Raw genomic sequence first — 15,725 nt, 5'->3', positions numbered from 1 at the left:
TACACACAAGTTTGATGTTAATTTTGACTCCATGTGCTTAATATAATTTTCGAACAATATATATGTATAGAATAGATATAAGATCTACAATAAAAAAGGATTGACAACACTGAGACAATGACATTTTCCGGTAGAACTGTTAGATTTCCATTCCTAGCTTGACTCCATTTTTAACAGATATTTTTTGTAGAAATAAGTCAAACATACAGAGCGAGAGAGGGGGGGTTAGAGAGAGCAACATTTACATTTGGTGTAGTGCAAACACAGTTGCATAACGTTAATGTAGCGCTCTGTATGGTAGCGTTTCTGTCTGTTCTTGTATTTTGGGAGAGCAGTGATTACTGATTCTTGTAGGAAGCCTCCGGGCAAAGCTTCCATGCTTCTGCTCCTCCTCTTCCTCCAACTGTTTTTGGCGACACCTGCTCCTCCACACTTTCCTGCCATTTCCTGTCATTGACTCATTTCTGCAGCTCATGTCACTGTGCTGCCACATGGTGGCACTAACAACTCAGAGAGGACGTATTTGTTTATTCATGTGCTGTCACCTTTAGCAGTGAAAGAAATGAGTGTTCTCTTGTTTGTGCTTCACAGCGTCTCACAATGGTCCTAATAACTATTCTCTTCTGAACTGTTGGGTTTGTGCAACACGGAGTGACACAGTAATGGGGTTTATTCAGTGTCAACCTATCAACTGAAGCAGAGTAATAAGGGGGAATCAGGCTCATAGAAAGGCTTTCAAAGAAGCAAACAAAGAAGCTTTACCCTTTACTCAACTCAGCTTGAGACCCAGTCATGGCAAATGGTGACTCACACTGTGTCCCCACCTGCAAGCAGGCCCAGATCAGACACAGCTAAACACATTTTCAGTGGCATTGAGTTAAAATCAGAAACAGGGAAAATTTACCGCAGTTCAACAATAATCTAATCTGAGATTTAAAGAAAGAATTTTCTTCCTCAGCTTCTGCTTTCATATCTGTAAAGCCCTGATTATCTTTTCGGTTGTCTGTGTGTTCCAAACTTGGCCCAGACATTTACTCTTCTGGCCAACATTCTTCACCATATCTCGGGAACAGAAAGGGGAGAGTTGTGTCCATATTTTTTATGACTTCACAGATTGGCAGAGGTGTTAGCGCTTCTGGTGATTACTCATGCTTTGTTGTTGTTGTGTCTTTGGCGTCTTCACAGGGAACCCGGTTGTAAGCCGCTTGTCACACAGGGTTCGCCTTCAGAGCATAAGCTGCACATCCAGCAGAGGCTGAAGATAAAGCAAGACACAGCAGAGTTGTAAACTGTAAAGGGACATGTGGGTTGAAGTGCGGTGCATTGGCCTTCATTCCCGTCACAAAAGCAAATCCGCTCGTGTTCTTGTTTTTGTACATATAGTAAAAGAGGAGGCTGTGAAAACACATCATCGTTGAATGATAAAACATCCACATTACCCTGCGTCCAGCTCGGGCAATATGTGAAGGCAAGACTCCGTTATGCAATAAGATATAATGCTGTGCATAGTTTTAAAATGATGAAAGATATTAGTGCAGAAGACTGACCGGTGAGAGTGTGTGACCCACTCTCAAGTTAATAAATGATTTCATCAAGCAGTTCTGATTTCCATCCCTCCCTGCATCCTCTATACCACTTATCCTTTGGGGGTGAGGGGGCACATCCACAGCCACACAATTAAAATAGATGGTAAAATTCATCATGTACGGTTTCACCAATTCTCACATCAATACCACACGTTTGATTTTCTTCCACAGTCACATTAGTCAACAAACACAACCAGTCATTTTTGCTCAAACTCTGGTTTATCTCTACATTTTAGACATGACAATGTATTTTGAATTTATTAGTTTAGACTTCTTTGTCTTTGAGTTAGCGTGTCTGCTCCTTCCTAATGCCTGAACTACGAACCAGGATTTGCTTTTATCCCGGTAACTTCAGGTTTAATTCAGACTTTTCATTTCTACGAAGCTCGTTCACTTCTTAAAAAGCTTATATGCAGTAAACTCCGCCCCTTATACCTGCACACGTTCATATCTTCAGAAGGAAAACCTGGGTTGACTTGACAATGACAACCAACGCAGTGTGACAGCTTAGCCTGACTGTGTTTGTTAGGTTACCTTCAGCTGGATAACGGAAAGATGTCCTGGGTGTTTTGAACTTGCTTCGTAGTACAGGCCGATGGTTTGGCCTGTGGCTGAGGGTGGAGCCTGGTTAAACACAGACGCCCAGTAAAATGGACGAGACCAAGTGCTGCATCAGCTCTATTTCTTGTCTATTTTGTTTCCCCCCTATCGCTTCTCCCCTATGTCTAATTTGATAGGTCAGTCTTTTCAGTTACTGTCTTGTATTGTTAGCAGTGTTTTAGAGCAGAGTTCTGTTTGGTTGACCTGCTTTAATGGGGCCACATATCTGCTGAATTTTCTTATTTTCTTATTTTTTATTTTTCACGTCCATTAAAAAGTGATCCTGCGCTTGTTTGTCTTTTGACTGCTTGTTACTGACAACCTCCATGACTTTGGCATTTGAGAATTGTTGGCTTGTTACCTGTTGCGTTTGAAGTTGGTTGGATAATTGGAGGACTCAACGCTGTGACTGGGAAAACGCATGACTTTTAAATGTGCGAGTCTTTCTCCAGACTCACCGTGTTCACATTTTTGCATTCAGCTCTATATTTCCAAAGGACGTGAAGACCACTCTCCACAGTCCACACACACACAACACAACCAAATCCTCTATGCATTGGGTTTCTGCAGCAGCGACACTACTATAAATGAAATCCAGTCTATTTCTCCCTGAAGGCTGCATGTGACGTCTTTAAATCCATTCGTAAACCAGGGATGTTCAGGGGAAGCCAGTTGTCTTTTGTTTGTTCCCTTGAGATTGTAATGAAACAACTATGAATTAATGCCACCAGAACAATTATCACATCACCTGATTTTGAGAGGTTTATCAAACCACACTGCTGTTTCACTGTTCATCATGGTCAAAATAAATGAGCTGAACGTAGATGGAATCTAATAACATAGTCAACAAGCAACAAGAGTCCTGTCATTATTGCTGGAGCATAAACACTGCTTTACATAATAATAGTAATAATAATAATTCACAGAAACGCTTCCATCCAGCCTCCTAAGGCAGGGTTAATGTGCGCACATTATTCTTTGGTCTCCTCTGCTGACAAGTCCTCATTGATCTGTATTGAGCAGATGTTTTTCAATGGCAGGGTTATTCAAGTCTATTCAACAAATGAATAAACAAAATAATAGCACACCAGGAAAAAGGTTGTCACCGCCACCAAATTGAATCAGCATTGAGACAAATCAACACAAAGGAACCAAACCTGACCATCTTGTCTTGTTTGATCTGTGCAGAGAGGAGGACTGGCGGCTCGCTCGGCTCAGCTCAGCAGTGATGCAGCAGTGCTGGGTCAAAATGCGCTGCATGTTTCTTTCTATCAGTCGGCATTAGAGTTATCCACAACAAGAATGATCTCTCCGTGCTTGAGGCCAACATCTCCATTATCCTTCTTTTTTGTTTCTTTGCTATAGCAGCTATTTGACTGTTAATACAATACAAAACAATTGTATTATTGCAAAGAGCAATTTAGCTTAAGTCAATCAAAACCCCAAAACAGACGCAATGACAAACATCCACTTCACAACAACACAATAAAACACCTGAAGACAAGAACGGCACTGTTTTGTTGAGCTAAAAGTGCCACTTCTTCAAAAATTCTACATTTGATAGAAATATCAAATAAAGAAATAAAATAGTTCATATTGCAGATAGGCTTCTAAGAGTAAGGGAAAGGTCACACATATTTGAAGCAACCATCACGGGTCAATCTGTACCAATGGAAGCCACGCTACCATTTGCTCTCTCACAAGAAGCAAATGTTTCATTCACTTACACAGGTTAGAAGGGAACAGGAGGCAGAGGTTCACGACTGAAACATTGGCATATGAGACCGGGCTCTAAGTGTGTTTTTCCTGTGCCAAGCTTTAGATGGAGCACAGAGTTGTCCTATAATCATTTGTTAATTTGTTCAAATGGCTGGAGCTGGGTGGGGGGAGAGCGTGGCTTGTGTCCCTTATACTGTTATGAGTCTTAGCCCTGAATCTGCTGATCATAAAATGAGACCAGGCAACGAAGGGGGCACTAAAGAGATTTTTGTGTAGATGGTTACTATTGTTAGGAGACACTTTCCATTTTGGAGGGAAATCAGCAGATGAAGGAGAAACACATTACACTCTCTCGATGAAGTCGCAGTTTGTAAATTTTTCCTGAATGAGGTTTGTGGCTTGTGTGCTTTCTTGCCTGTGGATTCAGTTTTGGTCGTTATCAAAGATAGTACAGAGATATTTATAATCTGCAGAGATAAGAAGCAATATCTGAGCAAAGTTATCCACATGAGTTTTCACAATGTCACAAAAGCGATTCTGTGCCACTGAATAAATCATCTTTCAGGGTTAAAACTTATAAAATGCTAATCAGTTACATTATCTCTTCAAATTTAATAAGTGACTAATGAATGCATGTTTTTTAAATCTCCAATCTCTGCCACTTTGAAGAGGCTGTGTAGCTCAGACACCTGCATAGCAAGCTTCTTTGCTTCGTTACTGGCATGAATCCTGGGTTAGGTTGCCCCTAGAAGGATCCACCCATTGGATATTGTTCAGGAATGGAAGGATGCAGTTAATGGCGACATTTGAAGGAGCCTTCAAAATGGTTCAGTCTAGTCAGTCTTCACATGCAGCCTCCGAAGGAATCTGGACAAAGCTATTGCATTGTTTTAAAAAGAAAAGGCCCTGTCCATCTTGTGGCTTTGTTTTGACAGCCTCTCTTTCTGGGCTTATCTCTGTCTCGCTGCGGTGCTGCTCCACCCGTTCGTTTAGTGACTTGGACTTTACTATCCAGAGCAAATACCATCCTTCGCCACCTCAAACGACCTTTGAATGCAGGACGTCATTACTGTTCCTGAGGAGGATAGAAATGTGAAAAACAATGACATTTTAAAAAGCTGAAAGAGCTGGTCTTTAGCAGAATAGATTAAGTATAAGCAACAGAAGGATTAGAATTAAAGGAACAACTTGAGTAACTCGAGGCAAAAAAAAAGATTCCTGAAAAAAAAATCCATCCAAGAACCAAGCAGGATGTCACTAACTCTTAACCTTTATATGAACCTTTTAGAAGCGAGTGTACGAGATACCCGTCACATTTAATTAGATTAAATCAATTTGCACACCTACTAAAAAAGTAATTAACCATTAAAAACTGTATACACGTCAATTCAAAAAACAACACATATTCTAAAACACAATGAAGTACATTACTCACCCACGTAATGACCTCTAAAATGAAAGAGTCAAGCCTTTCAAGTTTGCAGAAAAGACAGAGAAAAGAAAATAAGATGATAAAAGAAAATGATGAGACGACAGAAAATCCTCAGAAAAGGTCATAGAAAACTGATAGAAGTGTACTGTCTGGTTTGAAGAACCACAGTCAGTAATTTCCCTCCTGGTCCTCTGCTGGAGCTTGAAAATTACTTTTGTCTGGTTTGTTTGTCTTCAAACCAACAAGGCAAAGTGAGGCAGATATTTTGAGCTTTGAGTGGCCATCTCCAAATCTGATAACATGAATGATTTAATATGAAGCTTCCAAACGCTGCATAAAACCTGATTACCTGAGACTCAGCAGCCCAAAACAAGATGCCAAATATTTTCTATCGCAGGTGGGAATGAAACAAACGATAGTTTTCACACTTGAGTTGTTTCAGAAATAAAAGTAGAGCTGCACAGCCTTTGGCAAGCCCCTGGAAAACAAAGAGAATGTAATATTTCTGATAAAACCGATAAAGCATTATAATAATAGCATTAGGGTTATAAAAAAATATAGAATTGAACATCCCAAGAAGTGTATGTTTACTAGTATGAAATGCAAGGCAATTTTATCCCGATAAAAATAATGTGAAACTGTAACCCTAACCCTGAGCAGGTTTATATTAACTTAAGCCAGTCGTAACCTCTGACATGTACCTCGGCAAGGGTTAAAAATATGCAAGAAAAATCCCAACCTTGTGTTTATTTGTTGTGTCTGTCCGACAATGACGGTTTCTTGGCATTCAGCAGGACACACTGTTTCGTTTGCACCTCTTAGTTACACATTATTCATCAGCTGCTGAGGGGCTAATATTCAGTTGCTCATATGTTTACCATAAACAATAGCTCGGGTATAGGGCAACCCACTTTGATATGGTAATATTGTTTCTCAATAGATGGAGCACTTCCTGGTGTGGAAGGATGAGTGCACTTTATTATATTACAGCTACACAAACACTATGATAGAAAATTATAAAATTAATTGTGACAATTTTCTGGGTTTTTTTGCTTCGAGGGCGGACGTCTTACACTTGAGCATGCTAGAGCGAAGAGGACGATGGTGCTAGCCACGGCAATAACGCATCTCAACCAATTTATTTTGTACTTTATCGGCCATTTTCACCATTTACCACACGGGCCACTTTAGGTTCACATGTGTTGTTTCATCTGTGTAACTCCATTCATGTTTAATGTCTCTTTAAGAGACACACCACATGAGTAATCCTATACATCATTCACATTACATGCATGTAAGGTGCACCATACTATATAGTTCCAGATATAAATTAAGGAGCAGCATACAATATGTATCCTGTACACTGTGTGTAAATACCACGATTTCAATCTGGTGAATTCTGAGAAAACTGAGAAAAGTCTAATTAATTCCCCACAAAAATAAATCTCAATTAACATGGATAGTAAACTGATGTGCTCAAGGGCCTTGAACCGTAACTTCCACTGCTGTGAAAGAGTCTACCAGCTTGACTGTCAAATTCAAACTTTTTTACTGCTTTATATGAAAAGAAAAATATGTTCTTCCAGCTGTGGCACTCAAACAGAGATATTTGTGCAAAGTTCCACATCGTCGAAGACATGAATATAAAAATTTCAACTGGTGAATCACACGAGAAAGGCATCACATCCTGCAGTCGCAAACGTCTACAGAAAGCAAAGGTTCTAGTTCAAGGACTAGCATTTATGAGCTCCTCAGACTGTGACTCACTCCCAGAGTTACTCAAACACTCCTCTCTCCTTCCCTCCCAGATGATTTTGAATGGAGCACCCTGCAGTGGCCAATGGAGCATTTCTTCCCCACTGGCCCACTTGGCTAGATGATCAAAGTTTTCCTAAAGCTTTGTATATTTCCACTTTCAGACATTTTAATAATGTTCTCTGACACTCTTAAACAGTGACATTTACATAATCAAAGAGTAAAAGTACACAACAAAAATAACACTTTTATTTTTCTCGAGTTAAAGTCAAAGATCTAAGGTTTCTTCTGTGCACACAAAAGGATTATTTCTTTCAAATTGTGTTTGTATAACCCCAGCCCGGGACCGGAGCATCCTGCGTCTTCACCTGACAGATCATCTGAGATCAGCCACCAAGACAACTAAAAAAAAACATTGGTTTGCACAGCTGCCAGAAACCATCTCAGGGAGGCTCACCTGAACGCTCGGCAGCCACACTGTGGTCTTTCCCAGACTGCAGTATGTCGTTATGACCGACTTGATTGAGCAAATGCTCACCTTCAATAAGATGTTGCAGTTTGGAGCAGTGTTCTCTTCATTATCCATCCGCCCGCCTGCCCTCCTGCCCACAGACATTAATCTAGATGTCATCTTAACTGCTGACATCAGCCTAGCTGTCATGCTAAACTTTTAATATCCTGCTCTTGTGTCGGAGCTGGAGCAACAGCAGAAGACTCAGCTGAGGATTAAATACAATTTAAAAAAAAACATAATTAGTAATATGTAGGGTTTTTTTCTCACATTTTATTGTTATCAGAGATTGTATAATAAATGAAAACATTGGGGGGTAGAGTAATATCTCACTGTGTGGTGGCTCAGGTGTACGAGAGGCTGGTCTGAGTGTCGGGGGTGGACAACAACAGAGGGAGGAGCTGGGATAATAGATATACTTTTTATTCTCCTTATTATAGACTGTATCATAAATGACAAATTTGGAGCACAGTAATACTTAAATGCACAATATGTAACTTCTTCTGCTAGGGATCTTTGAATCAAAACAATGAAAAGAGAAGGAATAGTTTGCAATATAGCAACAGGCGCCTTCCGACACCCTGTTACATGGATGAAATGTTGGATTTCTCGGATTTCTCTAACTTCTCTAACATCTTCACACACTGTAATGATAAAGAGATGTGGAAATGCAGACACACACATAGAGACACTTCTCTCAAATAGGATTCAATAATGTAGACATGAAGAATTGTGTCTGCTGAAATGAATGCAGCCGCTGTAATTTACAGACAATTACACAGACTGATATTGGTTTTCCTGCTGTGGGTGTCACCTCTGTGTGTGTGTGTGTGTGTGTGTGTGTGTGTGTGTGTGTGTGTGTGTGTGTGTGTGTGTGTGTGTGTGTGTGTGTGTGTGTGTAGTGGCAATCACTTTGTTCAGTTCAGTTTAAAGCAGACACCTCTGATAACAGCTAATTAATTTATAAACCAAAGAGGACGTACAAAGATCAAATAAATATACATAAAAGGGTTAGGGTTAGGCCTCTGGTAGTTTTTACAGCTGCAGCCCTTACTGGCATTTTATTCATTTCCCCTAAGGCACCACTCTGAGACTCGTGGTTGTCAACACATTTCTTTTTTTATGATGCGTTTCCTCCTCCCTGCATTCTTCACCTGCTCCAGTTGTCTTGCTCATCCATCAGTGAAAAGTTAAAGTATCAAACCAGTGGAAAAACGATCATCTCTGACTTTAAATGATGTGATGCTCTTTACTGTGAGCTTTAAAAACAGGCTCAGTCACATGTGAATCATGTTGTGATTCGGCCCTGATGGAGCACTCCAACAAACGGACTCCTTCTGTCATAAGTGACGTGTGTTCACTTCACTGCCTCATATTACAGACCCGCACAGTTCCAGAGACCAAGCCACGGGGCTGATTCACTCTCAGATTTATGTTTTTTTTTTTTTTTTACAGAGAATCAGATTCAAGCAGCAGGAGACGGATACTGGAGACTTTTGTCTCCCACAATCATGTCAATAAAAAAGTTCTGCAGACAAGTGATCGCTCATCACAAATTGTAGTCAGCAGTTTACCTGAACTTCCTGCAAAGGCCTACTCGCATTTTTCTTTTGAAACTCTGCCTGGGGTAAATTCATGCAATCTCAGATTACAAATATACTGATCTGACAGAAATATCACATGATATAATACAAAGCCTATTTTATCTTTACATTTTCAATATTAACATATATCTAACATTGTTCTTCATGTAAATCAGTTGTCATAACTATTTGAAAAGGAAATTTTATCTCTACATAACAAGTTTAAGAAAAGCAGAAAAGGCAAAAGCACATCGGGATATTAATTTATATACATATATATACCATTACATTGCAGAGAGAGATTGCACATTTTAAACACGGCAGAGGATTTTTATCACCGCTCCACGTTTGAAACTCAGCTCATCCTTTCCTCTCTCATTAAAGTTAACTTTGGCTGGGGGCTCCATGGAGAAAAACCTGCAAGCATCTTGAATAAATAAGAAAACAGAGGAAGGATGTTGATTTTGAAGTAAAGATCAGCCGTTCTTGTTTGAACAATACTGTTAAATCCCCTGGTGTCAGTTAAATCTCCCTCACTCAGGCTCCTGCAGATGGAAAACTTATCACACAGCCAGGAGCCAAATCAGGTAAATGTGAGGGGCGGAGGAAGAAAAACTGTCATGTGATTCATGTCACCTTCAGCCAATTACAACACAAGTCCTCATTACTTAGCCAATGGCTTAAGAGGGAAAGACCTCAATAAATAATTTGTGTGTTTCAAGTATTACTGTTGCGGTGGGGACCTAAATCTGTTTACATAGTCACATTATGGGGACTCGTCTTCCTTATGTCCCCATCATGTAAAATCTTTATATTTTAAGATGAAGATGTTTTAAAGTCATGTTTAGGTTAAAGTTAAGGTTATGCAAGTAGTAACGATGGTTAAGATCAGAGTAAGTCTCTAGGAAATCAATGTAAGTCAATAAAATGTCCGCTGTAGACATGGAGACACAAGTGTGTGCCTGTGTGTGTGTGTGCCTGTGTGTGTTTACATTACATTGGTCAGCATGTGTCTCACAGCTTCTCCTGAATTGGACTTAATCTCATGGTTAATTTTGCATGTGGAAGTTTTCATTACATTACAAACACCGTTTCCCTGCATCTTCTTTTGTTTGTCAGCTTTTTCATTTGAGCTAAATATTAAGCTGAGCAATGTTCTCTAGGTCCGTGGCAGAAAAGGGCACACAGCAGAGAGGTAGCCTGGTAACTGTCCTTAAGCTTCAGTTAGAGATATGATCAGTGGAGAGAGAGTTAGGCTTGTTTGCTGATGACAAACAAAGCAGGAGTAAATCAAGCTGATTTAGTGACCTAAATGAGGCTTGAAATATCAACGAATAAAAAATGTGATATTCCCACATTAGAGTTAATGTTTAGAATTTTTCTATGATGGGAGTTATAATTGTTTGGTTGTTCATGACTCTGCTTTGATGAGAGAATACATTAGACTGTGGAGATGGCAGTGCAAACATAATAAGATTAATGTTTGAGTATTCATGTCTCCTGCAGCATTACAATTACTGCGCGGGAGGGTTGCACCAATTTAAAATCCTCCACTCACAAAATTAAATTGCACAAGCTGTCGATAAAAGTGATATCTCTGCAAAGTCAAGAACACCAGGAAGACTTGATCAGCATGAAGATGTCAGAGATGTTCATGGTAACTTTATTACATAAGTTCCATGTACAGGATCACATTTATGGATCGCACTTGTGATAAGAACTACCTAAAATGACAGAAACCATCTTTCAGAAAAAAATGATTTAGCTTGAACTTTTTAGTTTGGTTCATTTGCCATTGTTACATGTAGAAGCAGTCGAGGACCCAAATGCAGACACATGCGCACGAGACATTGTCGGTCGAACAGAAAACATAATTTAATCCAAGAGATTTACAGACCTTGTCGGTGATTAGCTGGCACGGCAAACTCAAAACTCACAGGCAGTAAAGCAGGAAAGACTTGGAAGGAGGGACACTGCAGAAACGAACAGGACTGACTTGGAACCAACGACCAGACGAAAGGGAAACAGAAACTACACGGGGGGGCAGGGCTCATTGAACACAAGTGAAACACATGAGAGGTGCAGGCAATCACAAGAAACAGGTCAGAGACAGGATGTCAAACAAGAGAGACACAAAACTCAAAGTGCAAAGACAAACCCAAAAATCCAAACACGAGGAAAATAAAGTCCATACAACAGAAAGTCTTTCAAACAGCTCCCACTCTGAAATAAAACGCCCCCTCCGTTGGTCTGCTGTATTATACGGCTCGCTTGAATTTAAAAAAAAATTTTTAATCTACCTTGTTATTCTTATATTTATATATTTGACCTTTTGCATGCCATCAAACTGCATATATCCCCGTCTATGTGTTTAATTGGATTTTAAAAGCACTTTGATATTGAGCATCTTTCCACTTCCACTGGGGCCTCCCTGATTTACATGTTGGTGGGGATTGATGCACCATCCTCAACATGCATGGCACTTAGCTTTGTATGTGTTCCTGTCGGATCCTGTGAGCGGTACCTCCGGCAGCTTTCAGGGCCGGCTCCCACCCTGGGGGCCCAACAGCCCCGGGCACCAGATCAGAGTTGCTTGTCCCGCCTTTTTCCTCTTTCCCCACATAACCCGTTTCTTAGCATAATTGTGGAGGGTGGGGTTGATCTTCTGATGAATATTTATAAAATCACAAAAATTGAAATGCATAAAAAGGTATTTTTAATCAACAACTGGAGAGGTGATGCTTCTCTGCGGTTTCGCTCTGACCCAACCACTCTGTTGGGGTCGGAGTCCTGCAGTCTGTGGGGAGGCTAAGTGGAGGGAGGACGGGGACATGAATCTGGGTGTCCTGCGGGAGAGACGGTGGCTCCACCACCGAGATATCCTCACTTTCCCAAAGTGTCCTCACTCCATGCGGTCAAGGCTATAAATGGTCCTCATAAAGATATCTGTACGAGTACACACACACACACACACACGTACTTTTTTCCCTCCTTTATCTTCGTTTCCTTAGATGTGTCAGTGAATTAATTATCATATTGAACAAATTAATCTGGAGAATGTGGCCATGACTGACTCCAGATTTAATGATAGAAATGTGTGAGGACTTCAAATGAGGGGCAGTGAGACCACCTAGAGGTTTGTTGCTGGAGACGAGCTGGTGTGGGGGATGTAAAGAAAAGGTTTCAGCCTACATGTCAACAGCAAAGAGGTGGATGGATTCGTCTGTTGCCAAGTGGTAACAACCTGTTGCTCCCATACGCAAGCAAACGTAGCTCTTATATGGCACAAATACATCTTCCTTTTTCTTCTGCTATACTTCTATTCATTGCTGGGTCGTTTCTTTATAGAAACTTACCCAGAAACAGACTGTAACGCATTCAAATAAGATCTCCGAGACAGATTTTGAATAAAATTCCACTCCTGGCTAAAATTATAGGATGTGTTTTTTTTTTTCAGCAGCACAGTCGCAGCTCCGCAGAGAGAGAGAGAGAGAGAGAGAGAGAGAGAGAGAGAGAGAGAGAGAGAGACTCTCAGAGAAGATGCTCTCACTACAGGAGCAGCTACATCATCACCGAGGGAGCAGAACATTTTCATCTGCTCACAATGATTATTTCTCACTGACTCAACAACAAGAACATCTGGAATTAAAGAGTAAGAAGGTGGATTCCTGTTGCTGCAGCTCCAGATGTGTTTCACTTGAAAAGCAGGCACCTCTTAACTTGGATACACCTGTTTTTATTTGTACCCATGGATTTCCATAACGATTCCAATTTTTCGGTCCCACACACTAATTCAACAACACCAGGTAAGTTGAGCAAACAGTTATTTACTTATTTGTCATGAGCATCATAACTGCATTCAGCACGTAAAAGAATATCAAATGAATCAGGTGGATGCACTTTCTCTTCCATGACCTAAAATCATCTTGCAGTCTCTTATTTTGTAATCATGCAAACTGTTATAGCTGCACAATTTCAGGCTGCAGTGAATTACTACAGCAGCCTGACATGTTGGATGAGACATATGAACCATGACTTGCCCTCATCACATCAATTGGAACTATGCCACTGCTGAAATGCACATTCACAAGTCTTAGAAAATTACAAAGTCACTGAGTGGGTTTAGTGATATTATTTATACATGATGTGACTTCTGTGTTTGAAATTCCCCTTTATATCTGAACTATTTTAGGCCTGTTCTTATGAATAATTGTATTTTCCCCCAACATCATCTGTCATTAAACGGAATTGCTTTGGAGGAGACACACGCACACGCACACACACACGCACACACACACACACACACACACACACACACACACACACACACACATCAACTGAAATTCAATTAGTGTGTCTTGCTGACAAGTGCTTGTTTCAGTGATAACAGACCTGCAATTTGAAACAATTGCTGACCAGTATATTGTTATTTCGCTGCTGCTCTTGTTCATGAATTATAATGTGATGACTGTTTGAAGCTGTACAATCATACATGTGTGATTCTGCATGATTGTTTTCAACTGCCCCCTCCTCTTCTCGTCTCCAGCTGAAGATGGGGCCCTTCATTGCAGTGCCATCCTCCCCGTCATCTTCGGCATCATCTGTTTTCTTGGTATCTTTGGGAACTGCATCGTTATGTACACCATCATAAAGAAGACCAAGTGCCGCGCCAAGCAGACTGTTCCGGACATCTTTATCTTAAACGTGTCAATTGTTGATCTCCTCTTTCTCCTTGGGATGCCATTCCTCATCCACCAGTTGCTGGGCAATGGCAGCTGGCACTTCGGAGCCACAATGTGTACAGTCATTACTGCGCTCGACTCCAACAGCCAGATTGTCAGTACTTACATCCTCACTGCTATGACCCTCGACCGTTACTTGGCTACGGTCCATCCCATCCGCTTCAACTATGTCCGCACACCCTGTGTGGCAGCGCTGGTCATCGTTATCGTGTGGGGTCTGTCCTTCCTCACCATTATCCCTGTGTGGATGTATGCGGGCCTGATGCATCTTCCAGACGGACTGGTGGCCTGTGCGCTCCTCCTGCCTAACCCAATCACCGACACATACTGGTTTACACTTTACCAGTTCTTTTTGGCCTTCGCCATGCCCTTGTTTATAATCTGCCTGGTGTTCTTCAAGATGCTCCAACACATGTCCAGCAGTGTGGCCCCGCTGCCTCCACGGAGTCTGAGGGTGCGCACCAGGAAGGTGACCCGGATGGCAGTGGCCATCTGCCTTGCGTTCTTCATCTGCTGGGCTCCTTACTACATCCTCCAGCTGGTCCACCTCGGGGTGCAGAAGCCAACCCTCGCGTTCTCCTATGCGTACAACATAGCCATTAGCATGGGCTACGCTAACAGCTGCATCAACCCATTTCTCTACATCATCCTTAGTGAGACCTTCAAGAGGCAGTTCCTCAGAGCCGTACGTCCGGTCAACAGAAAGTTCCGCGTGAACCCGAGCACCACGGATGGTGGCAGCGTGAGCATGCGATTGGTACCTGAGGGGGGTCAGCAGAAGCCGGCCCCTCAGGAGATGATGCCATCCAATGTGGCGCCACAATGAATAAGAATCAGAGGCAAAGGATCAAAGAATGACTTCATCACCATTTATCTGCTGCATCAATAAGTTTGGATATTGGACATTAGCACCTGTCACAAACAATAATGTGAGCACATCAACTCTGATCAAGCATTTTGTTTAAACGGCATGTCGGATATTTCTCTGCACAAACCAGATAAATATTTCTGTTTCCAATTATTCATGAATTTAAACAGTGTGTTTGAGCCTCTTACTGGGCTTGTTCCCATTTTTATCTTAGCAATTAAAACCTGGAAATACCAAACATTCTCAATAACATGGAGCTCATACTCATATAATCCATCATTTCAAATCTCTACAAACCATCCATTTTGACTGAATGGAGTTTGCCTGTACAGCTTGTACATGTACAACCCTGGCTGCAGCATTTCTTTATCAATACCACTCAGCAAGTTCGAGGGGAAGGAGGCTGAGCAGTTTCTTCAGTGAACCTCACAGCTTACAGCATGCATTGTGCTCTATGAACTCCATATGTTCCTAGTGTCTGCCCTGGTCTCTGTGCATTCATTAAGCAGGTTTATGGAGCTCGGACAAGCGCATATCTCTGTCACAGGGGAGACATTCTGTGTTGCCATTTCTTCATTTCAAACCCCTCACAGGGAATCCACACATTTTCACAGGAATTCATATCTTTCCTTTGACTTTCATTGGCCTTTTGTTTATTCTGAACACTACGGGTCAGGCTTAAATATCAAATTGTGTTTGTTTTCTTCATCCACGAAAAGCAGTGATCCTTTCTTTTAATAAAACAGAGCGAAAATGTTTTAAAATAGTAGCTACACCTACAAACCATAAAGTAATGCCTATGTGACCATGTGAAGCGAATGAAATGTTTTAAAACAATTGCTGTTCACACAAACATTGATATCAGCTCCTCATGCAGCACCTGGAAACAGAAGCTCGGCCACGGGTCAAGGGACAAGCGAGTTGTGATT

General features: G+C 41.2%; 1 protein-coding gene across 1 annotated transcript; it reads left to right on the top strand.

Annotated features, from left to right (window-relative positions):
* Positions 1-12,720: 12,720 nt before the first annotated feature.
* mchr1a (melanin-concentrating hormone receptor 1a) lies at positions 12,721-15,725 on the top strand. The gene is made up of 2 exons (XM_035184172.2): positions 12,721-12,992; positions 13,733-15,725. The coding sequence occupies exons 1-2, from the start codon at positions 12,935-12,937 to the stop codon at positions 14,752-14,754; spliced, it is 1,080 nt and encodes a 359-aa protein (XP_035040063.1). The 5' UTR covers positions 12,721-12,934; the 3' UTR covers positions 14,755-15,725.

Source organism: Hippoglossus stenolepis, chromosome 2 (assembly GCF_022539355.2).
Source record: "Hippoglossus stenolepis isolate QCI-W04-F060 chromosome 2, HSTE1.2, whole genome shotgun sequence".
Taxonomy (NCBI): Eukaryota; Metazoa; Chordata; class Actinopteri; order Pleuronectiformes; family Pleuronectidae; genus Hippoglossus; species Hippoglossus stenolepis.
This window is presented reverse-complemented; position numbering and strand designations above follow the sequence as displayed.